Genomic DNA, 16,090 nt, shown 5'->3' with positions numbered 1-16,090 from the left:
AGAATGAAAATGCCTGCTCCGTTAGAAATGTGTAGCTTACCAAGGCCTCAGTCACCAGAAAAAAAGGTAAATCACCTCAGGGTCTCATTGAGTCTTTTATTTTTTCAAAGAAGGCCAGCATATTAACATTGCGTCTGTGGGGAATAATACAAAAGTCTCTTGAGCATGTTATGTTCTATATTCTACACATGGAATAAAAAACAGATACAAAACCTTTCCTCTTCCTAACACTGACTCACTATCGCCCCACAGTGGTAACATAGTTTTTTACAGTATCAAACAATCTAATTCTGTCATCATTCATTCATATGGTTCAAGGAAAACATTAATATCTTCTTATGTTAATATACTATGTAAAATATATAACAAGTATTTACATGTTAAATGTACAAGTCACAGTTCTATCAGTTTTAAAATTGACAAAGAAATCTCAGCACATTGCACATATCACACATATAAAAAAACACCACAATATGGAAAATACAACACATTTTACAAACAAATTACACATCTTGACATCAGACAATATCAGACATGTGATAACGGCTGTCAGACAGTGGCCGATTTGATAATCCTAGGTTGTTGTTGACTGATAAAGCTGACTGGTATTTAACAGACTTTTTTTAAAATCTAAAGTGACAGACTCGCAACCGCAAGTACGAGAAACAAACCCGTGTCAACCAATTATCAAATGGTGATATCACTGCTGCTCCCCCATCATGTCAGGCCTACCTGCCAACATTCCCGTTTATTTCCCGGGATTTCTTCCGTATTTCAAGGTCATCTCCCGGTTTCCTCCCGTTTTGTCATTTCTCCCGGAAAACTCCCATAATTTGCATGGCCATCAAACTTCATTTTAAAATCACGGATCGATTAATATTTTCTATTAGTCTGACATTTCTTAGGTTGCCAGATTGTGTATGAAATACACCCTACACATAAACCATCAATTACTTATGTTTGTCACAAAACCTGGAAACCCAAAACCCAAATAAGGAAGCGTGTCACTTAGTGTTGCAAGCAAGCGGACTAGTTGAATTGCCTACTCCAGAACTAGCTGTTGTCAAATTCTTAGGGAAGAAATGATTAACACATCACATAAACTGATACTGAGTGTTGAGAAAGATAAAAGAATCCCGTTTTTTGAAAGCTAAATGTTAGCAGGCATGACGTCAGGTCTGGTGTCACATCTCATCTTCATCAGCTTCTCATTCAGTATGGACCCGTGGCTAAATCTGTTAGCGGTTAGGAATACCCTTTGTTAAAAATGTACTCAATATAAATGTATGTAATTATTCAATATAGCTAAAAACAAATTTACACACATGACACACACACACACATATATATGTCATTTGCTCCAATACCTTTCTGCCTCTGCCTCCTCTTCATCTGGTTTGTTAAACTGAAGTTTCCTGGATATTCTCATATGCTTTGATGGATGGGGAGGGCTTTCATCATGTCCTCTTTTCACAGGCCTTTTAGGGTCGGAATCAAGGGAGCCACACTGGGACGTTCCTGGCGTTCTGTAGGATAATTGAGAGAAAAGAGAATTTTAAAAGGATGAAAATTTGAAACTATAATTCACTTTCTAACTAACAATTCTATACATCGTATTTCACTGTTTTCACATGATCTGCCACATTCTCTTATTCTCCTGGATGGTTAAATCTAGAAGACAGGTTCAACTTCAATCTAATGCTTTGTCACAGTGACAACAGTTGTTAATTGAAAGACAAGAAACCGGAGTGACCTTGATGATTTGTAAGCATAGCCTCATAATAGCCTAATATGTTATATTGTCATGTACATGTAACTCTGAAAAAAGCTATGAAGAATTATTACATGAGATGTCATGTTTTTTTTATTTTAGAGACGGCTTCAACAACATGATTATATAGGCTACTAATGAAGCACTAAAGGCAGCATGCACCGTATTTAGCAGCACACCTACCCAGTTGGTGGGGTCATCATCCCTGGAAATTTGGAGCCTGCAAGGGGAGATTGCAGGGCATTGGAATGGTGAGTAAAGACTGGTTCAGGTTTTGATGACAACGTGAAGGGCTGAGGAACATAAAGCAAACTGATATAAATACATGGTATGTAGGTATAGAGGTATACTCTATGTATGGTAAACTGAGGCTTCAGTATTCTTGTTTGAGGGGCAGGATTATTTGCACAATCCAAAATTACTCTTGGATTGCAATTTTAGCAACTAGCAAGATTATTTTCATAATGTACCTCTTCTTCAGAATCAACGCTCTCTGCACTGGGGATGAGAGACAAGTCAGTGTTGCAGACCACATCCAGTGTTTTAAGATGCTTTGGAGACCTGCAGAGTTCTCCTGTAGCGTCCTTAAGTTGGTGCTTCAGCAGTACAGGGTCAGTGTAGTGCTGTTTGATGTGGGTTTCACAATAGGCGGGAGTGCAGGACAGACACCATTTAACAGCTCTCAGCTTTGTCCCGATGCAAAAATCACAGGCCACATCTCCGTCTCTAGCATGGCTGCGATTAGGAAGAACTGGACTGTAATTAGCCCTCTTAAGCATCTGGACCGCCACCTTATTGGTGTAAAGTTCTGGAGGTGTGTCATATGCCTTTAAGCACTGCGGACAGTCATAGACTCCCTCCTGGTTAGGCTGATGCCAGTGTGAGGTGATGCACTTTTTGCAGAAGCTGTCTCCACAAGGGATGCATACTGGGTCTGCAAAAACGGTTTTACAGATTGAGCATGTGAGTGGATCCTCAGTCTGTGGATCTGGGTCACTGTATTGAAAGAGACAAAAAATGTCCATCATAAAAATACTCAATATTACTAATGAGAGAAACAGAGGTAAATGTCTGCCTGTTTACATCAGGTTTGCTTTAAATGAGCAATTAATTGCTTTATTGGTCTGAGTAATTATTTTAAAAAATGAAAAAGCTACACATAAAGATCTGAATCTGACAGCTAAAATATGCATAGGTGTAACAATGCATACCGCACAATAAAAACTAGGGCATCAGCCATGAAACAAACACCAATGCGTGGCTGACTTGATGTTCTTCCAGTAAAGCACTGACAGATTCTGCGTATTTTGAATAGTTATGGAAATAATAATTATAATAATAGAATAATTCTGTAATATCGGATCACACTGATCAATTATGGGGACTGGGGTCTGCAGTCGTTAATGGAAGCTTGTTGTCTTTGCTTTTTCTGCCCATAAAGGGAATATAGGTGCGGTTGCCACAACATCACACGCTATTTCAGTAGTGATATAGGTATTTAATAGAAGCTTGATGTCTTTGGTTTTTTTTCCTGTTTATAAATGGAATAGGGTTGTGGCCACCCATTTCAGTAGTGATCTGGTTAGGTTTGCCCCCATCCCTTCATGCATGTTACAGCCCCACTATTAAAAAGTAAATAGTGTCCTTGCCTCAAAAAGCTCAAAAGCAGGTTGTGTACCAGTGGCATCACTTAAAGGACATTTTTTTTCCGGTATTTTACACTTAAAGCCCTGTTTTCAGATTGTTTCTGATGAAATAGAACGGTTAAGATTGAAATTTGGACATATGCTGCTGGTCTGAGAGTTTTCGGTTTCTGTGGTAGCGCCCCCCCCCACCTCCACAATGGCTGCATAGGTGCACTGGAACAATCCTTCCTAAAACGCATTAAACTTTCGTTTACAAAGACGTGAAACTCACCGAGTGGTCAGGGGTGTTCACTGAGTTTCATCAGAAACAATCTGAAAACAGGGCAGTAAGTGTAAAATACCGAACTTGTCCTTTAATTGGCTACAACTATCAGGAAGCCACAGTAATAAGGAAACATCCATAATTAGAAATCTTTCAAACCTAATGGATATGTTGGGTTCTCCATTAAAGTTCTCTATTTGACCCTTTGACCGGTCTGTCCTCTCAGAGTCCTGGCTAAGACATGGCGACCTGCTCCTGTCAGATTTCCCAGTGAAACAGACACAAACACATTTAGAAATAAGATATTCAGATATTTAGTTGCATAAGATTCAAAATTTAAGAATCAACCTGAATATGACAGTTATTTGATGGAAAAAACATTCTCTATACAGAATTAGGCTCAAATGTGAAGTCTCCATAACACAATGGCATGACTCTTTGTAGGGCTGTGCAATTTGGGGGAAATATCTAATTGCGTTTTTTTTTCTGACAGATATTGTGATTGAGATTTGCAATATGATTGTTGAATGTCAATGAGTATTTTTACATGGACATTAATATTCCGATATTAACCCAGTTAAGACAATATTCAGAAGATACTGCCATGTAAACAGCATATTCTGATTGTCTTAATGATGAAAATTATGAAAAAATCTAAGATTGTTTTTAGGCCATATCGCCCAGCCCTATTATTTTTTTCCAGAACTGTATATAGATAGATATATAAGGAAGCCACACTAATGATGAAACATCCACAATTAGAAATCTCTCAAACCTTATGGATATGCCAGGTTCTCCATTAAAGTTCTCTGTTTGACCCTTTGATCGGTCAGTCCTCGCACTGATCTCACTAAGATCCGGTGAACTGCTCCTGTTTGATGTTTCACTAAAATAGAAATAAACACATTTAGAAATGATAATATAACGAAATATATTATTTCTTTATATTATTTCAAAGGTTATAACATTTGAAAAAATAGTGAATACATGTAGATCTACGTGGGAAAAAGTGGCAGAAATGTGGCTGCATACAGTAACATGTGTTCAAAATTCTGGAATCACCCTTATATCATCATGGGAAAAGCACCCTCTATACATGGGCTCTGATATGAACACATGGGAACTCTCATTTTCTGTTTTGGCTTATTGTCTCTATTACACAATGACATGACCCCATGCTGTCCATGCTTTTTTACAGTCATTGAGCAAACAGATTTAAAGCAACTGTACACAGCACTGTACACAGCAATCAGTTTTCGCTGTATGTTTTTATATACCACTACCATTTTGATACCTCTTCCATTTTGTACCCTTATAGTAATATGTAAACATTAATATAAAGCACAGGGCACTATGTAGTTCTGTGATACAGGGACGGAAATACCTAGCCTAGAAATCTAGACGCACCCTAGCGGCAGCAAATGTAATTTCCGATAGGGCCAATCACATCATGTACAGAGACATTAGGTGGGCTTAACATAATGATTGATAGCAGAGTTGCAACGGTTTGGCTTGAATTCCCTGCTACTTGAAAACAAAGAAGATGGATGTTGCTGTTGGCGAACAGCGTGACACGGCTTTTTTTAAGTTGCCAAAAGTTTGAACTAGCCAACTAGCTCCGCTGGTGGGAAAACGTATGGGACTCATGAGTTGTAGCGCGCTGTCCTATTGCATGCAGAGGGAATTTGAAAGACAACCGATTATCCCGCCCCTCGGACTGAGCACTGCCAACGGTGAGTGCCCAGACCCTACATTCTAATGTGGGTCTGGCTCGTCAGGCTAGGAAATACCCACATAACAAAAGCTTTCTCAGCAAAACATCAACAATTATAACACATTAGCATCTTAGGTAGCTTTTATCAGTACCAGCTCTGTTATATGGGATAAGAAAGAAAAAGGAAGACATTTATGAATGCACTTCTCATGTCATGGAATACAGAGCACTGAGAGAGACTTCATGACATGTGATCTCACCTCTTTGATTCCAGGTCCAACATATAGGTCGTATCCTTAAGATTGTGGCCACGGGAAGGTGACTGTTCTGGATTCATTCTAAAAGGACATCAGGCAAAAAAGGTCACTGATGAATTAAACAAAAGAAAGTGAAGTTGGGGATTGAATAGATATCTCAGGAGAGCGCAAAGAATTTAACAGGGCCCAAAAATACTTTCTGTACTGAAGACAGAGGTGAATTGGTAGTGTGAACTACCAGGAATTATCCTTGAGGGCCGATAAACCTTGAGGCCAAGACCATTTAAGTTATAATTTTTCATTTTAATTACAAAGTTGCCCAACTATCAGCCCATAAAGCAGGAACAGTAGCCCATTGATTCATTGTATGATCCATCTCTTACAAGGCCTCACTTCTCCCTCTCTGTCCTGTCTTGTGTTAGATGCCATGGCTCTCAGAGCCAAAAACCTTTGGATGGATGAGGGTATCAAAATGGATGAACAAAAGTGGGGTGGGAGGGAGAGATCAAAAAGGCTTCAACATTTACAACAGCCTATCAGACAAACTGTGTCGCACTCGCAACAGGTGGAACCTGGAGGAGGAGAGATGGCTGGCCATGACCACTGCCCGACAGAGGAGCAGGCGAGTGACAGCAGGGAAACAAAGGAGGGACCCAGTGTCCACACCCTGAGCCAAGGGACAGAGTGAACAGGAGCAGATTATGATTGAAGTGGTAAGCATGGAGTAGCTTCATGATTGACAGGGACTTGCAGAGAGGTAGTGTGCTGTACATGTCATTATGACAACAATGATTATTAATTGAATTAATTTCTTAAAATAGCATTGGTGGTGTTTTTCATTGTTATTTATTCATATTGCTGAATATTTTGAAAGAGCCTGGCAACACAATCTACTGAGTTTGCCTGGGATGCAATCCATAATTAAAGGTGCAGTAAGGGCTTTTACACAATTTCAAGCCCATAACATTTTTTGACATATTCAGCAATCATCTTATCACGACCGCTAGCTGTCCATTCTGTGAGTACAGTAAAAAAAATTAAAAAAACAAAAACAAACCCCTGACTGTTTCTCAAACTCAAGGAGGCATGCTATGTCTTCAAGGCTGCTATTTGAAGGATGTTACATCGTCATCACATCATTGAGTCCTGCCAAAGTACTGTTCCTATATCAAACATCCTAGCCTGGCTAACGTCAGACCTCATCTCATTGAGATGGGGTCTGGGAACTAGACATTCATTTTCTCGTATTTGAAACGTGGTTTACGAATGCACAGAGCCGTTTATTGGGCGCTACGAATGTCTATCAAATGCGTCTGTACGTAGCTCATAACGGCTTCGGTGTGTCGTCATCGTCTTGCTGCCCTCCCTTCGTTCTGTGATTGGTCCCCTAACTGAGGCGAAAATTTGCTCCATGGAATCCAGGCTGCCTAGCAGCGTGAATAAAATTGCGCGCATAAGGCAGCATGGGAAAACCCAGGCTACAAGCATCCTTCAATTTCTACTAAATTCTACCAAGTCTTTAGTTTTGACACATTTTTGAGGATGCATTTGTGTATCCTCAGCGTATGTAACAGAGGTTGTAATTCGTCTGACGCTCACGGCCCTCGAACCTGCCACCTGAACACACACCGGCATGGGAGTCGAACGCTCTAACCACTGAGCTAAAAGGCCAGGCTTCCAACTCAGCGGTTAGAAGCGTTCTTAAGGTTAGGGGTGGGAGGATTTACACGCGCAACTAGCATGCTAGCTCAGTTTGCCTCCGTTACACGTACTTGGAACACCCACAATCCTGTGCGCACAATTATGGAGGATTTAACATCTGTACTAAACAAGGTATATTTAAATGTAGCCTAAACATTATCTTATTGTCACTGTAGCCTAGCCTAAATGAAGTATGGAATGAAAAATGAAGCCCAGCCTAATGTAAAAAAGGCATTTAGGAAGTGTTTAAACCTCTTCTCATGAGACTGAGTTAATTAGTACACTTTTCTCTTTACAATTTTGCTTAATGAATCAAACATGTATAATTTAATTTATTGACGTGGGATAATGACAGTGGTGCAAGAAGAAGCCTTGCCTCGTCTTAGAAGGGCTTGACTCGGCAGGGCTAACAAGGATCCTTGAGAAAGTAGGGACCTCTCTGGCATGTTTTTTTTCTTTCACAAAAGCTAATAAAGGTAATAATAATAATAAATAATAATAAGCTAATAAATTGAAATATAACATAAACACAAACAAACGTGACTTCCTGCGCAATCTCTGACTGTACATTTAAGGCTGATGGTATTTCTGACAGCAACTCAGGTTGCAGGCTTTAGTTTTATTGTTTGTTTGTTTTTGTTTTCTGTTGATTTGATTTATTTTCTTTTGAATACAGTCTGTATAAAGATTATACATTCAAATGAGATCACACCACAGTTCAGATGATGGCGGTAATGCACTTGTTTGCAAACTGGCAATACAAAAACACAGAAGAGGAAAAACCTGACAACCTCACCTGCAGTCACGTGTCATATCTCTTTTCGCGGGAAATATCCAGACAGTAAAAGATGCTAGCCTTAGCCTAGCCACACCTGGACCTATCTCTGGGCTAGTCTACTCTAGATAAACTGGAAAATAAGCTTACAGTTCAGTAATTATATGAAATGTTTATCTATCTATCTATCTATCTATCTCTCTCTCTCTCTCTCTCTCTCTCTCAGAGATAGATAGATAGATAGATAGACTTCACTTTAAACTGTTAATTTTAATGTTGATGTAATGGTCATTGTAAGTCGCTTTGGTCAGGATTTGGCCTTCACTTGCATAATGTCTATCAAAACTTGCATATGAGATCTATCAATGAGCCCAATGGCATAACTTATCAAAAGTTAAGAAGTTCTTTAATTCTTTGTTGAATTACATAGGCTAACCTATTGCCACCTTGCGAAGTGCTTGCTATACCTTTCGCCCATAACATGCACCGCATATAGCTTACCACTCAAACAATATAAAGAAGTATTTTACTTACATGTGATTTAATGTCGACCGATGCCGGTGCTGCTATCTTTTACTGTCTATGGCTGCGACGTCTGATCAAGGAAGTAGGCTGTCCGGACCATGCGCGTGTCAGGACTCAGGACTGTGTGGTGAAACAGGCTAACAATGACAAATGCAACTGCGACTCCAGAGCCATATGTGTAATGTTATGTACCAATATATCAGAATAACTGAATTTCTATATATTTCTGTCTATTTCTTTTAATTCTGTGCCATAATCCATTCTTGTACACTTCTGTAACGTCTCCATATCCAATGAACGAGGTAGGTTGCATCACAGATGTTTTCGCGCGAAAAGTTGTGTTCAGCGGCCATGTTGTCACTGTCAGCTGTTCAATTCGTGTTTTAATCTTTTTTTAGCCTACTAGGGGTCTTTTAGTCTACTGTCTTGTTGATTTTTTTATTAGGCGTTTTGGCCCCGTTCATTGGATAGGCTATGGACAGTTCGCTTCGCCAATCTCTCCAGGGGAAAATGCACATAGCCAGTGGGGCTAGGTTGCTAGGTCTCCATGTCCAATATCAATGGCCTCACCAATATACTTATGAATGGGAATAAATGTCTAGACACTAACTCTTGCAGAAATTATTTTCAAAAGAGTGGAAGCTGTTACAGCTGCATAAATATGATGACCGAATACCAATGGATTTGGAATGGGATGTAATTTAAGTAGGACAGCAGGTGGAGACAAATCCCTCTTAATTAGTAAACACTGTAAGTCCAAAAATGATGCAGACATGAGCCATATCATAAATATGTCACCCATAAAAACATAAAAATACCAAAGACATATATTCTTTTTAGCGGATTTATTTTGCTGTAGGCTAGGCAACGTAATGTTTTATTTTTCAACCAATAGGAACTAGATATACGACACTGGTCTGCTCATGTGCCATAGTTCTTTCACTTAACTAGAATGCTGGACCAGAGTGAATGTACCCATTCACTAACGTTTTTCAAACCTAGGAAATTGTCCCACTGGACAGGATCTTGGTGGTCAGAGCCATAGAGTTTAGTTGACCGAAGTCTTAATCAATGGATTAGTAGTAAATACTATTATTTGTGACTGCATTTTCTCATCAATAGGCTATGCTTATATGCTTATCATGGGAGCCAAAGGCCAGAATCTTGGTTAACCTGGTTTTGTCATTTAAAGTTCTTGTTCGCATAGGGGTTACTCAATAAGAGGGTACTGATATTTGGGGCAGCCGTGGCCTACTGGTTAGCACCTCGGACCTGTAACCAGAGGGTTGCCGGTTCAAACCCCAACCAGCAGGCACGGCTGAAGTGCCCTTGAGCAAAGCCTAACAGTAGAGCATTGGTTCCCAAAGACTGGGTCGCAGGAGATTTTATTTGGGTCGCCAGCACAATTTATGTTGTGTAATAGGCCTACCATTTAGCCAGGAAAGCTAACAGTTTTCTATTAGGATCTAGTTTCTTTAACTACAGTCACGGGCCTACAGTACTGTATGTGCAATTTTGCATTTAGAATAGCTCTGAAACTGGGGGGGGCGAACGCGTCACAGAGGGGACAGCGTAGACATCTCACTGACAAAATTAAACATTTCTGTGGGGCGCCTGCCATTGACCTCGCAGTTGCAAAATGCAAGGGACATGAATCAGCCATTTTGAACAAACATTAACGGACACCATCTCTTTAGCTTGACCGATTAAAGGGACACCAGGCAAGCCTGATGCTTTTTCTCTACGAAACCCCCCCTCGCTCGGTCTGAAGCTCTTTTCCTTTTCTTTGTGTCTTCCGTCAAGGGTTTTCACTGCTTCTTCGCCGGCTCTGCCATTATACACACGTTTTTTCAACAATCTCTAGCGTTTCGTTATCCTGCCTCTGTGCTGTAAACTGATCCTGCTTCGTTCAGCGGGTAGGATACACCGAACTTGCAAGTGGGATATTCTTCCTACAGACAGTAGGGGCGGGCGAGAGAGCCTTCATTCGCCCCGAGTCATTTAACCATATACAGACTTACGAAGATGATTAATTAACACGAAAACATTGCCTGGTGTCCCTTTAAAATCTAGTTACCAAAAAAAAAAAAGTAAAGATTAGCTTCAATGTTACCGTTATTTCCCAACTATTAGCCGAGGTTTATACATTGATTTTGCTAAATTTCTTCAGCTATGAGGTTAATACACAGGGGCAGTTAATATGGTATTAATATGGTTTTGTTTTTTTAAACTTGCTTAAAATACTGTCCGCGGTTTATACACAGTACAGCTAATACACAGGAAATTACTGTCTATGTACTTTTCCTAAAACAAATTAAAAAACATAGGGGGATCATACGTCCCCGCCTGGTCCTTACTGGTCCTACGGTCATTAGGTTGCAGAATTATATTTGAATAATATTTATTAGCAGCTTTTGTAGTTCCTTTTTGGTCTTCTTTTTGTTTTTGTTTTTAGTTTCATCCATGTCCTCATCAGTGTTTACGCCATAAAGTTATATTCTCCATTCTAGAGGTTGAATTTGGTTAAGATGATGTTAATTCTGTAATAATTTAGCATTTTTGCATACTGAACTTGAATCTTAACAGATAATACAGTATGTACATTTTATAAAACAAATAAAAGTATAGAGGGATCATACGTTCCCATCTGGTCCTTACTGGTCCTACAAGTCATTAGGTTGCAGAATTATATTTGAGAAATGAATAGAGGAGAAACAGTGAAGATCACCAAAAGTCTGGCTTCTGGTTTTGGTTTTATTGACTGTTGGTAATGGTCCTTGTCCTTGTCAGCCGTCTGCTGAGTGTCCTACCACACAAAACCTTCTCCCAGGGATGGAGCCATTGTGAATTTGTAGGGCACTCCAGAAACAGGCCTCCTGTTCCTCCTCCTCTTTCCTGTCTCCAGCGTCTGGCCTCCATGCTCTCTGTTTCTCTTCCTTTTCATTTCTCCTTCTGAAATGAAACAAATTGGAGGAGCATTTTATTAAAATTAACTGCTGAACCATTTTTATGTTCTATATGTTAGCTCACTTTTTACATAGCCCACTTATTGCTCAAGTTGGGTTTTGGTGATGCAAGGCTACTTCTTACACTCAATGTGAGCAGATATATTCTACTTACCCAGAGTCGAGTCCACTTTAAACAGGAGACTGTCGAGCACGGCATCTTCTCGTTCATATCTCTCTGATACTTCCAACTGTTTATCCAAGAATGTGTCCAGATCATCTAGGACATTTAGGACATCTTCAGGGATATCCATCCCTGAAGTGATTAGTGATTTCTCTTCGTAAACTTGGTTGTCCAGGTCAGTTTTGCCGTGCTCAACCTCCTTCAGCTCATTTATTAGGAACCTTTGTAGTTCAATTTTTCTCTTTATTTTGTTTTTCTTTGTAGTCTCATCCATGTCCTCATCACTGTAAATTCTCAAAGCCTCCAGTTTATTCAGAGCAGATAGGACATGTTGGGGGATATCCATGGGCATAGTGAACCCGTCTTCGTAAGCCCTGTTGTCCAGTCCATTTTTGTCGTGCTCAATCTTCTTCAGCTCCTTTATGAGGAGCTTTTGTAATTCCTTTTTGATCTTCTTTTTGTTTTTGTTTTTAGTCTCATTCACGTGCCCATCAATGTTCACTCCCAAAGCTTCCAGTTCTCTTTTTAGCTCTACCAGTCCGTATTTTTTGACACATTTCTTAATTTTTTTGCCTTCATCCTCCCGTGCTGCCAGGCAGCAGGCTAAGAACCAGCAGAACCGCATTTAAATAAGATTGCCAGAAATCACAGTTTGAACATCAAATTATCCACAAATCAGAAACCAGCCAACTACACACTCAACTCAAGCAAAAGTGAACACAAATTCCAGTTTACCCTATGCTATGTTCTATGGCATCATGTTGTTGTCTAGGCACCTTTGTGATCCCATATGGAATGGTTTGATGCAACACTATTGTTACCATGCATGTTAAATGCATCATTCAATGGAATCTTTGGAATCATTGTCTCTCTTGACTCTTTTCATTATGTAGTTATCCTCATATCCATTTATTTACTGGACCGGTTTATTTTTTATTATTTATTTATTTATTTATTTAGCATCTTTCATACAAAGTGCTTTATTATAAAAATAAAAGGATAATTCAAATAGAATAGAATAGAAAATATAGGCATTGCCATCTGAACCTTAATGGAACGGTTAGTTAGAAGTCATTAGGTTGCTGAATTATGTTTGTTTGTGGATTGATGAAATGTGGTAAATAATAACATAATAATTTAGTCATTTGTATGTGATTGGGATGATGGAAATTCCTTCATATTTAAATACTTCAGTGTTTTGTATTTTTGTATTTTTAAAATACTGCAAAATACTTTCTGAAACATAGCGTGATGAGATCATGCACTGTAAGAAATGAAAAGTCAGGGCTGTCCAATTTGTTTACAGTTACATAAAACAGTCTTGTTTTGAACGAAACACAACCTTATTGTATTCAAATAGTCATTTCAATTGAGTAACCCATGTCAGTAACAGGGGGGTCAGCATATTTGATTATGGAATGCCTTGTCAGCTAGAAAGTCTGTTGCTGTCAGACATTTTCTACTTAATCAACTCACCCAGTGGACCTGCATTTTGACAGTCATATTCAAATTTGCAGTGGTCTCTTAATTTTGAATATAACCGTCAACCCATTTGAATGTCACTCAGCAACTGTAGGATGACATCAGAAAACTGTGCAGTGTCTCTTCATTTTTTTCCAGAGCGGTATGTTGCGCCGACATTTGGCTGCACACATGTATGGTTATGGTTGGTTATGGGATTTGGCAGACGCCTTTGTCCAAAGCGAAAAAAGTAAGTAAAAAAGTAAGTGAAAATGTAGACCAAGATGAGATAAAAAATATATATCTTAGAAAAGTATTCTATAAAATATATAGAAAAGTTTGAGAACCTCTGGCCTAAAACAAAGTGGGTCCCCAGAAAAAAAGTTTGGGAAACACTGACCTAGAGGATATCTAAAGAAACGCAAGAAAGCTATGAAAATATAAAAGTTACGAAAACAGGTTAAAGGAATACTTAGGATATCATACGAAACAATGAGAGAATGAACAATACCCAGCTCAGAGGATGATGCCTACTGGGGTGTGGGAATTCTGATGGGAATTCTGGTCCACAATAGGCCCACACTTACTAGCTGATCAAAAGTCCACATATGATTGAAAGGATTATCATCAGCCAATGAATTAGGATAAGTAAATTGGGTAGAATATTTTCCCGCTGAAAATGTATTCCCTTTCATTATAATCGTTAAAGGGTGTTTTCTCAAAATTAAGTTTCCGTACACTGTGGAGGAGAAATATCTACTTCAGTAACACCTAGGCCTACATAAACTATTCATTACAGATTTCTTCCTATCTATATTTTGTGTTTGATTAGGGAGGAGTTATGTTGATATATTTTCAATATATTTTCTAAATTTTATAGCAAAACATCTGACTCTAAATAGTTTTTTCTAATGTATGGGATGATAAAGAAACACAGCCACAGTCCCTTCTTTAATTTTGTCTTTCTTTATTGTCTCAACATAATTAAATAATACATTTTTAATCTGGCTTCATTCAATTCTCCGATAATTGTGTGATTTGCAATAGGCTATGTATGGTACATTTTATGAATAAATGCCTAATTTGCATATAAACATTAAATCTCAAAAACTTGTTATAAATGTTTTCTTTGGTATGATGTCACTAATCAACTGGATAAGTTTCATAGTGATAGCTATTAATTGAAAATGTTCCCCTATTCTACTCAATTTACTGTTGGGCACAACTTTGGTCTTTAGTCGCGAAAAAATATATGTTCCACTCCATCTATGGCGGTAGACTTTTAGTATATGATTCAGGAGCGTAGTAGGACCAATAAAAACTATGAAACATTTCTGTTGCATTTTTTTGTCTTTTTGGGCTAGATTGACTGGCCTATAGACCTAGGCTAGGCCAGCATCACACACTGGAGATATGCACGTTGACATCAAACCAAGGAATGAACACGTAGGCTACTAACACAGCGACCCTTACTGTACAAAAAAAACTGCATTATAGGCTACTTCAAGTGTCAAACTGCATATTTCTGAGTAGACCTATCAAAACAGCAGTCTTGGAGGAAATATTTGCAGTTCTTCAGGGAATGCAGTCTTTTGGATACAAAAAAACTGCATTGTACTGCAGTATTTTGAACATGAAAATACTGGGCTATACTGCACTGTAGCCTACTGTAACTGAACTGTACTTCGAAAAAACTGCAGGGAAATCAGTAAGGGGATATGTACAGCAAGCATCAAAAGCAAACAGCCCAGACCCTAAAACTGGGCATTTATAGCTGTGAAGGTGATTCACACACAATTATTTTTCTTTCTCCTAGTCCTTTATGGGGAAAAACACTATATTTGGTAACTTCCGTAGACATCCAAAATGGGGTGGGATGATTGTATTTGGAGCACTGAGGTGTCAGATGATACTGTAAAAAATGGTTACATTTTGGCCCTCAGAGTTCAGGTAGGGCCCCTTAGCAGGATTTTTGCTTAGGGCCCCATGGAGGTCTGAACCGGCACTGTTGAAGTGTAATGGGAACCGTCTGACTATGTGGATATAAAAACTAGGCTAGCCTACTGGTACGATTTACCACACTCTTTCAGACTATGCTCATCTGTCACAAGATCAGAATACTGCAATTTGGTTTCACTTTCAGTCAGGCGGCAGCAGATGACCTAGGCCTACACCTTGGGGCGTTAACAATCGTTAACAACCAATCTTTAGTCCTAGGATATACTACAAGGGAGAGATTGTGGGCTGAAAATCCTGCCAGATATAAAAGAGAAGAGATGAACAGGCCAAATGGCTAGCACATTTAAATAGCAAATGACCATGTAGGCCTTGGAATAAATATTTTTCGGTCCCAAATCTTGTCATCACTAACTTCTCCATCACATTTACTCTAGTGTACTCTGCATCTCAAAATAAAATGATAAAAAGGGGGCATCTATTAATATCTCTTTATTTATGTGTTTCTTTGGAAAGACAACTGTGCTGAGCTGCCTAAGCATGAAGCTGTTTCATTGTTCCAGAGTTTTAGCTTTCCACCCTTTTATACTTTGGCTTTATGTCTCATTGATATTCGAATGAATCTCCACAGGTAGACTGAAAAGCTTTGCTTATGAAATATTTTTGCACCTATACCAAAGTCCTTTTAGGCAAGTCCCTCCACTCGGCGGCCATATGACAACGCTTTTTGGGCACTCGCCGGGCATCCATTTCGGCAGAAATGCGCATGCGCAAGGCTTCACGACACCAATCTTGCTCCAGCGGAGAGATCACAACACATGATGGGCACGATGTCTTCACACACCATATGATTGGCTCAATGTATTCACATCACACCACACGATTGGCTCAAT

At 39.1% G+C, this 16,090-nt stretch overlaps 1 protein-coding gene across 2 annotated transcripts; it reads right to left on the bottom strand.

The window, feature by feature from the left end:
- Positions 1 to 89: 89 nt before the first annotated feature.
- LOC143105664 (uncharacterized) lies at positions 90 to 8,744 on the bottom strand. Of its 2 annotated transcripts, XM_076269722.1 has the most exons (8): positions 8,661 to 8,744; positions 5,654 to 5,731; positions 4,455 to 4,565; positions 3,839 to 3,934; positions 2,242 to 2,767; positions 1,955 to 2,064; positions 1,368 to 1,526; positions 90 to 1,235 (listed from the first exon to the last, which is right to left on the bottom strand). In XM_076269722.1, the coding sequence occupies exons 2-8, from the start codon at positions 5,728 to 5,730 to the stop codon at positions 1,151 to 1,153; spliced, it is 1,164 nt and encodes a 387-aa protein (XP_076125837.1). In that variant the 5' UTR covers position 5,731; positions 8,661 to 8,744; the 3' UTR covers positions 90 to 1,150. The 2 variants fall into 2 exon arrangements, with proteins under 2 accessions (XP_076125837.1, XP_076125838.1); XM_076269723.1 differs by lacking the exon at positions 3,839 to 3,934.
- Between the last annotated feature and the right edge of the window lie 7,346 nt (positions 8,745 to 16,090).

The sequence above is a fragment of the Alosa pseudoharengus genome, unplaced genomic scaffold, assembly GCF_046254945.1.
Source record: "Alosa pseudoharengus isolate Yale_2024_CS ecotype anadromous, Long Island Sound unplaced genomic scaffold, YU_APseudo_1.1 YU_APseudo_1.1_scf_6, whole genome shotgun sequence".
Taxonomy (NCBI): Eukaryota; Metazoa; Chordata; class Actinopteri; order Clupeiformes; family Clupeidae; genus Alosa; species Alosa pseudoharengus.
The sequence above is the reverse complement of the archived record's forward strand: the minus strand, read 5'-3'. Positions and strand labels throughout refer to the sequence as shown.

Coding starts and splice junctions, on each gene's coding strand:
- LOC143105664 (XM_076269722.1), bottom strand. CDS start 5,730: ATGAATCCAGAACAGTCACCTTCCCGTGGCCACAATCTTAAGGATACG. Junction 3,935..4,454: donor GAACCTGGCATATCCATAAG/GTTTGAGAGATT, acceptor GAAATCTGACAG/GAGCAGGTCGCCATGTCTTA. Junction 2,768..3,838: donor GAACCCAACATATCCATTAG/GTTTGAAAGATT, acceptor CTTTCAATACAG/TGACCCAGATCCACAGACTG.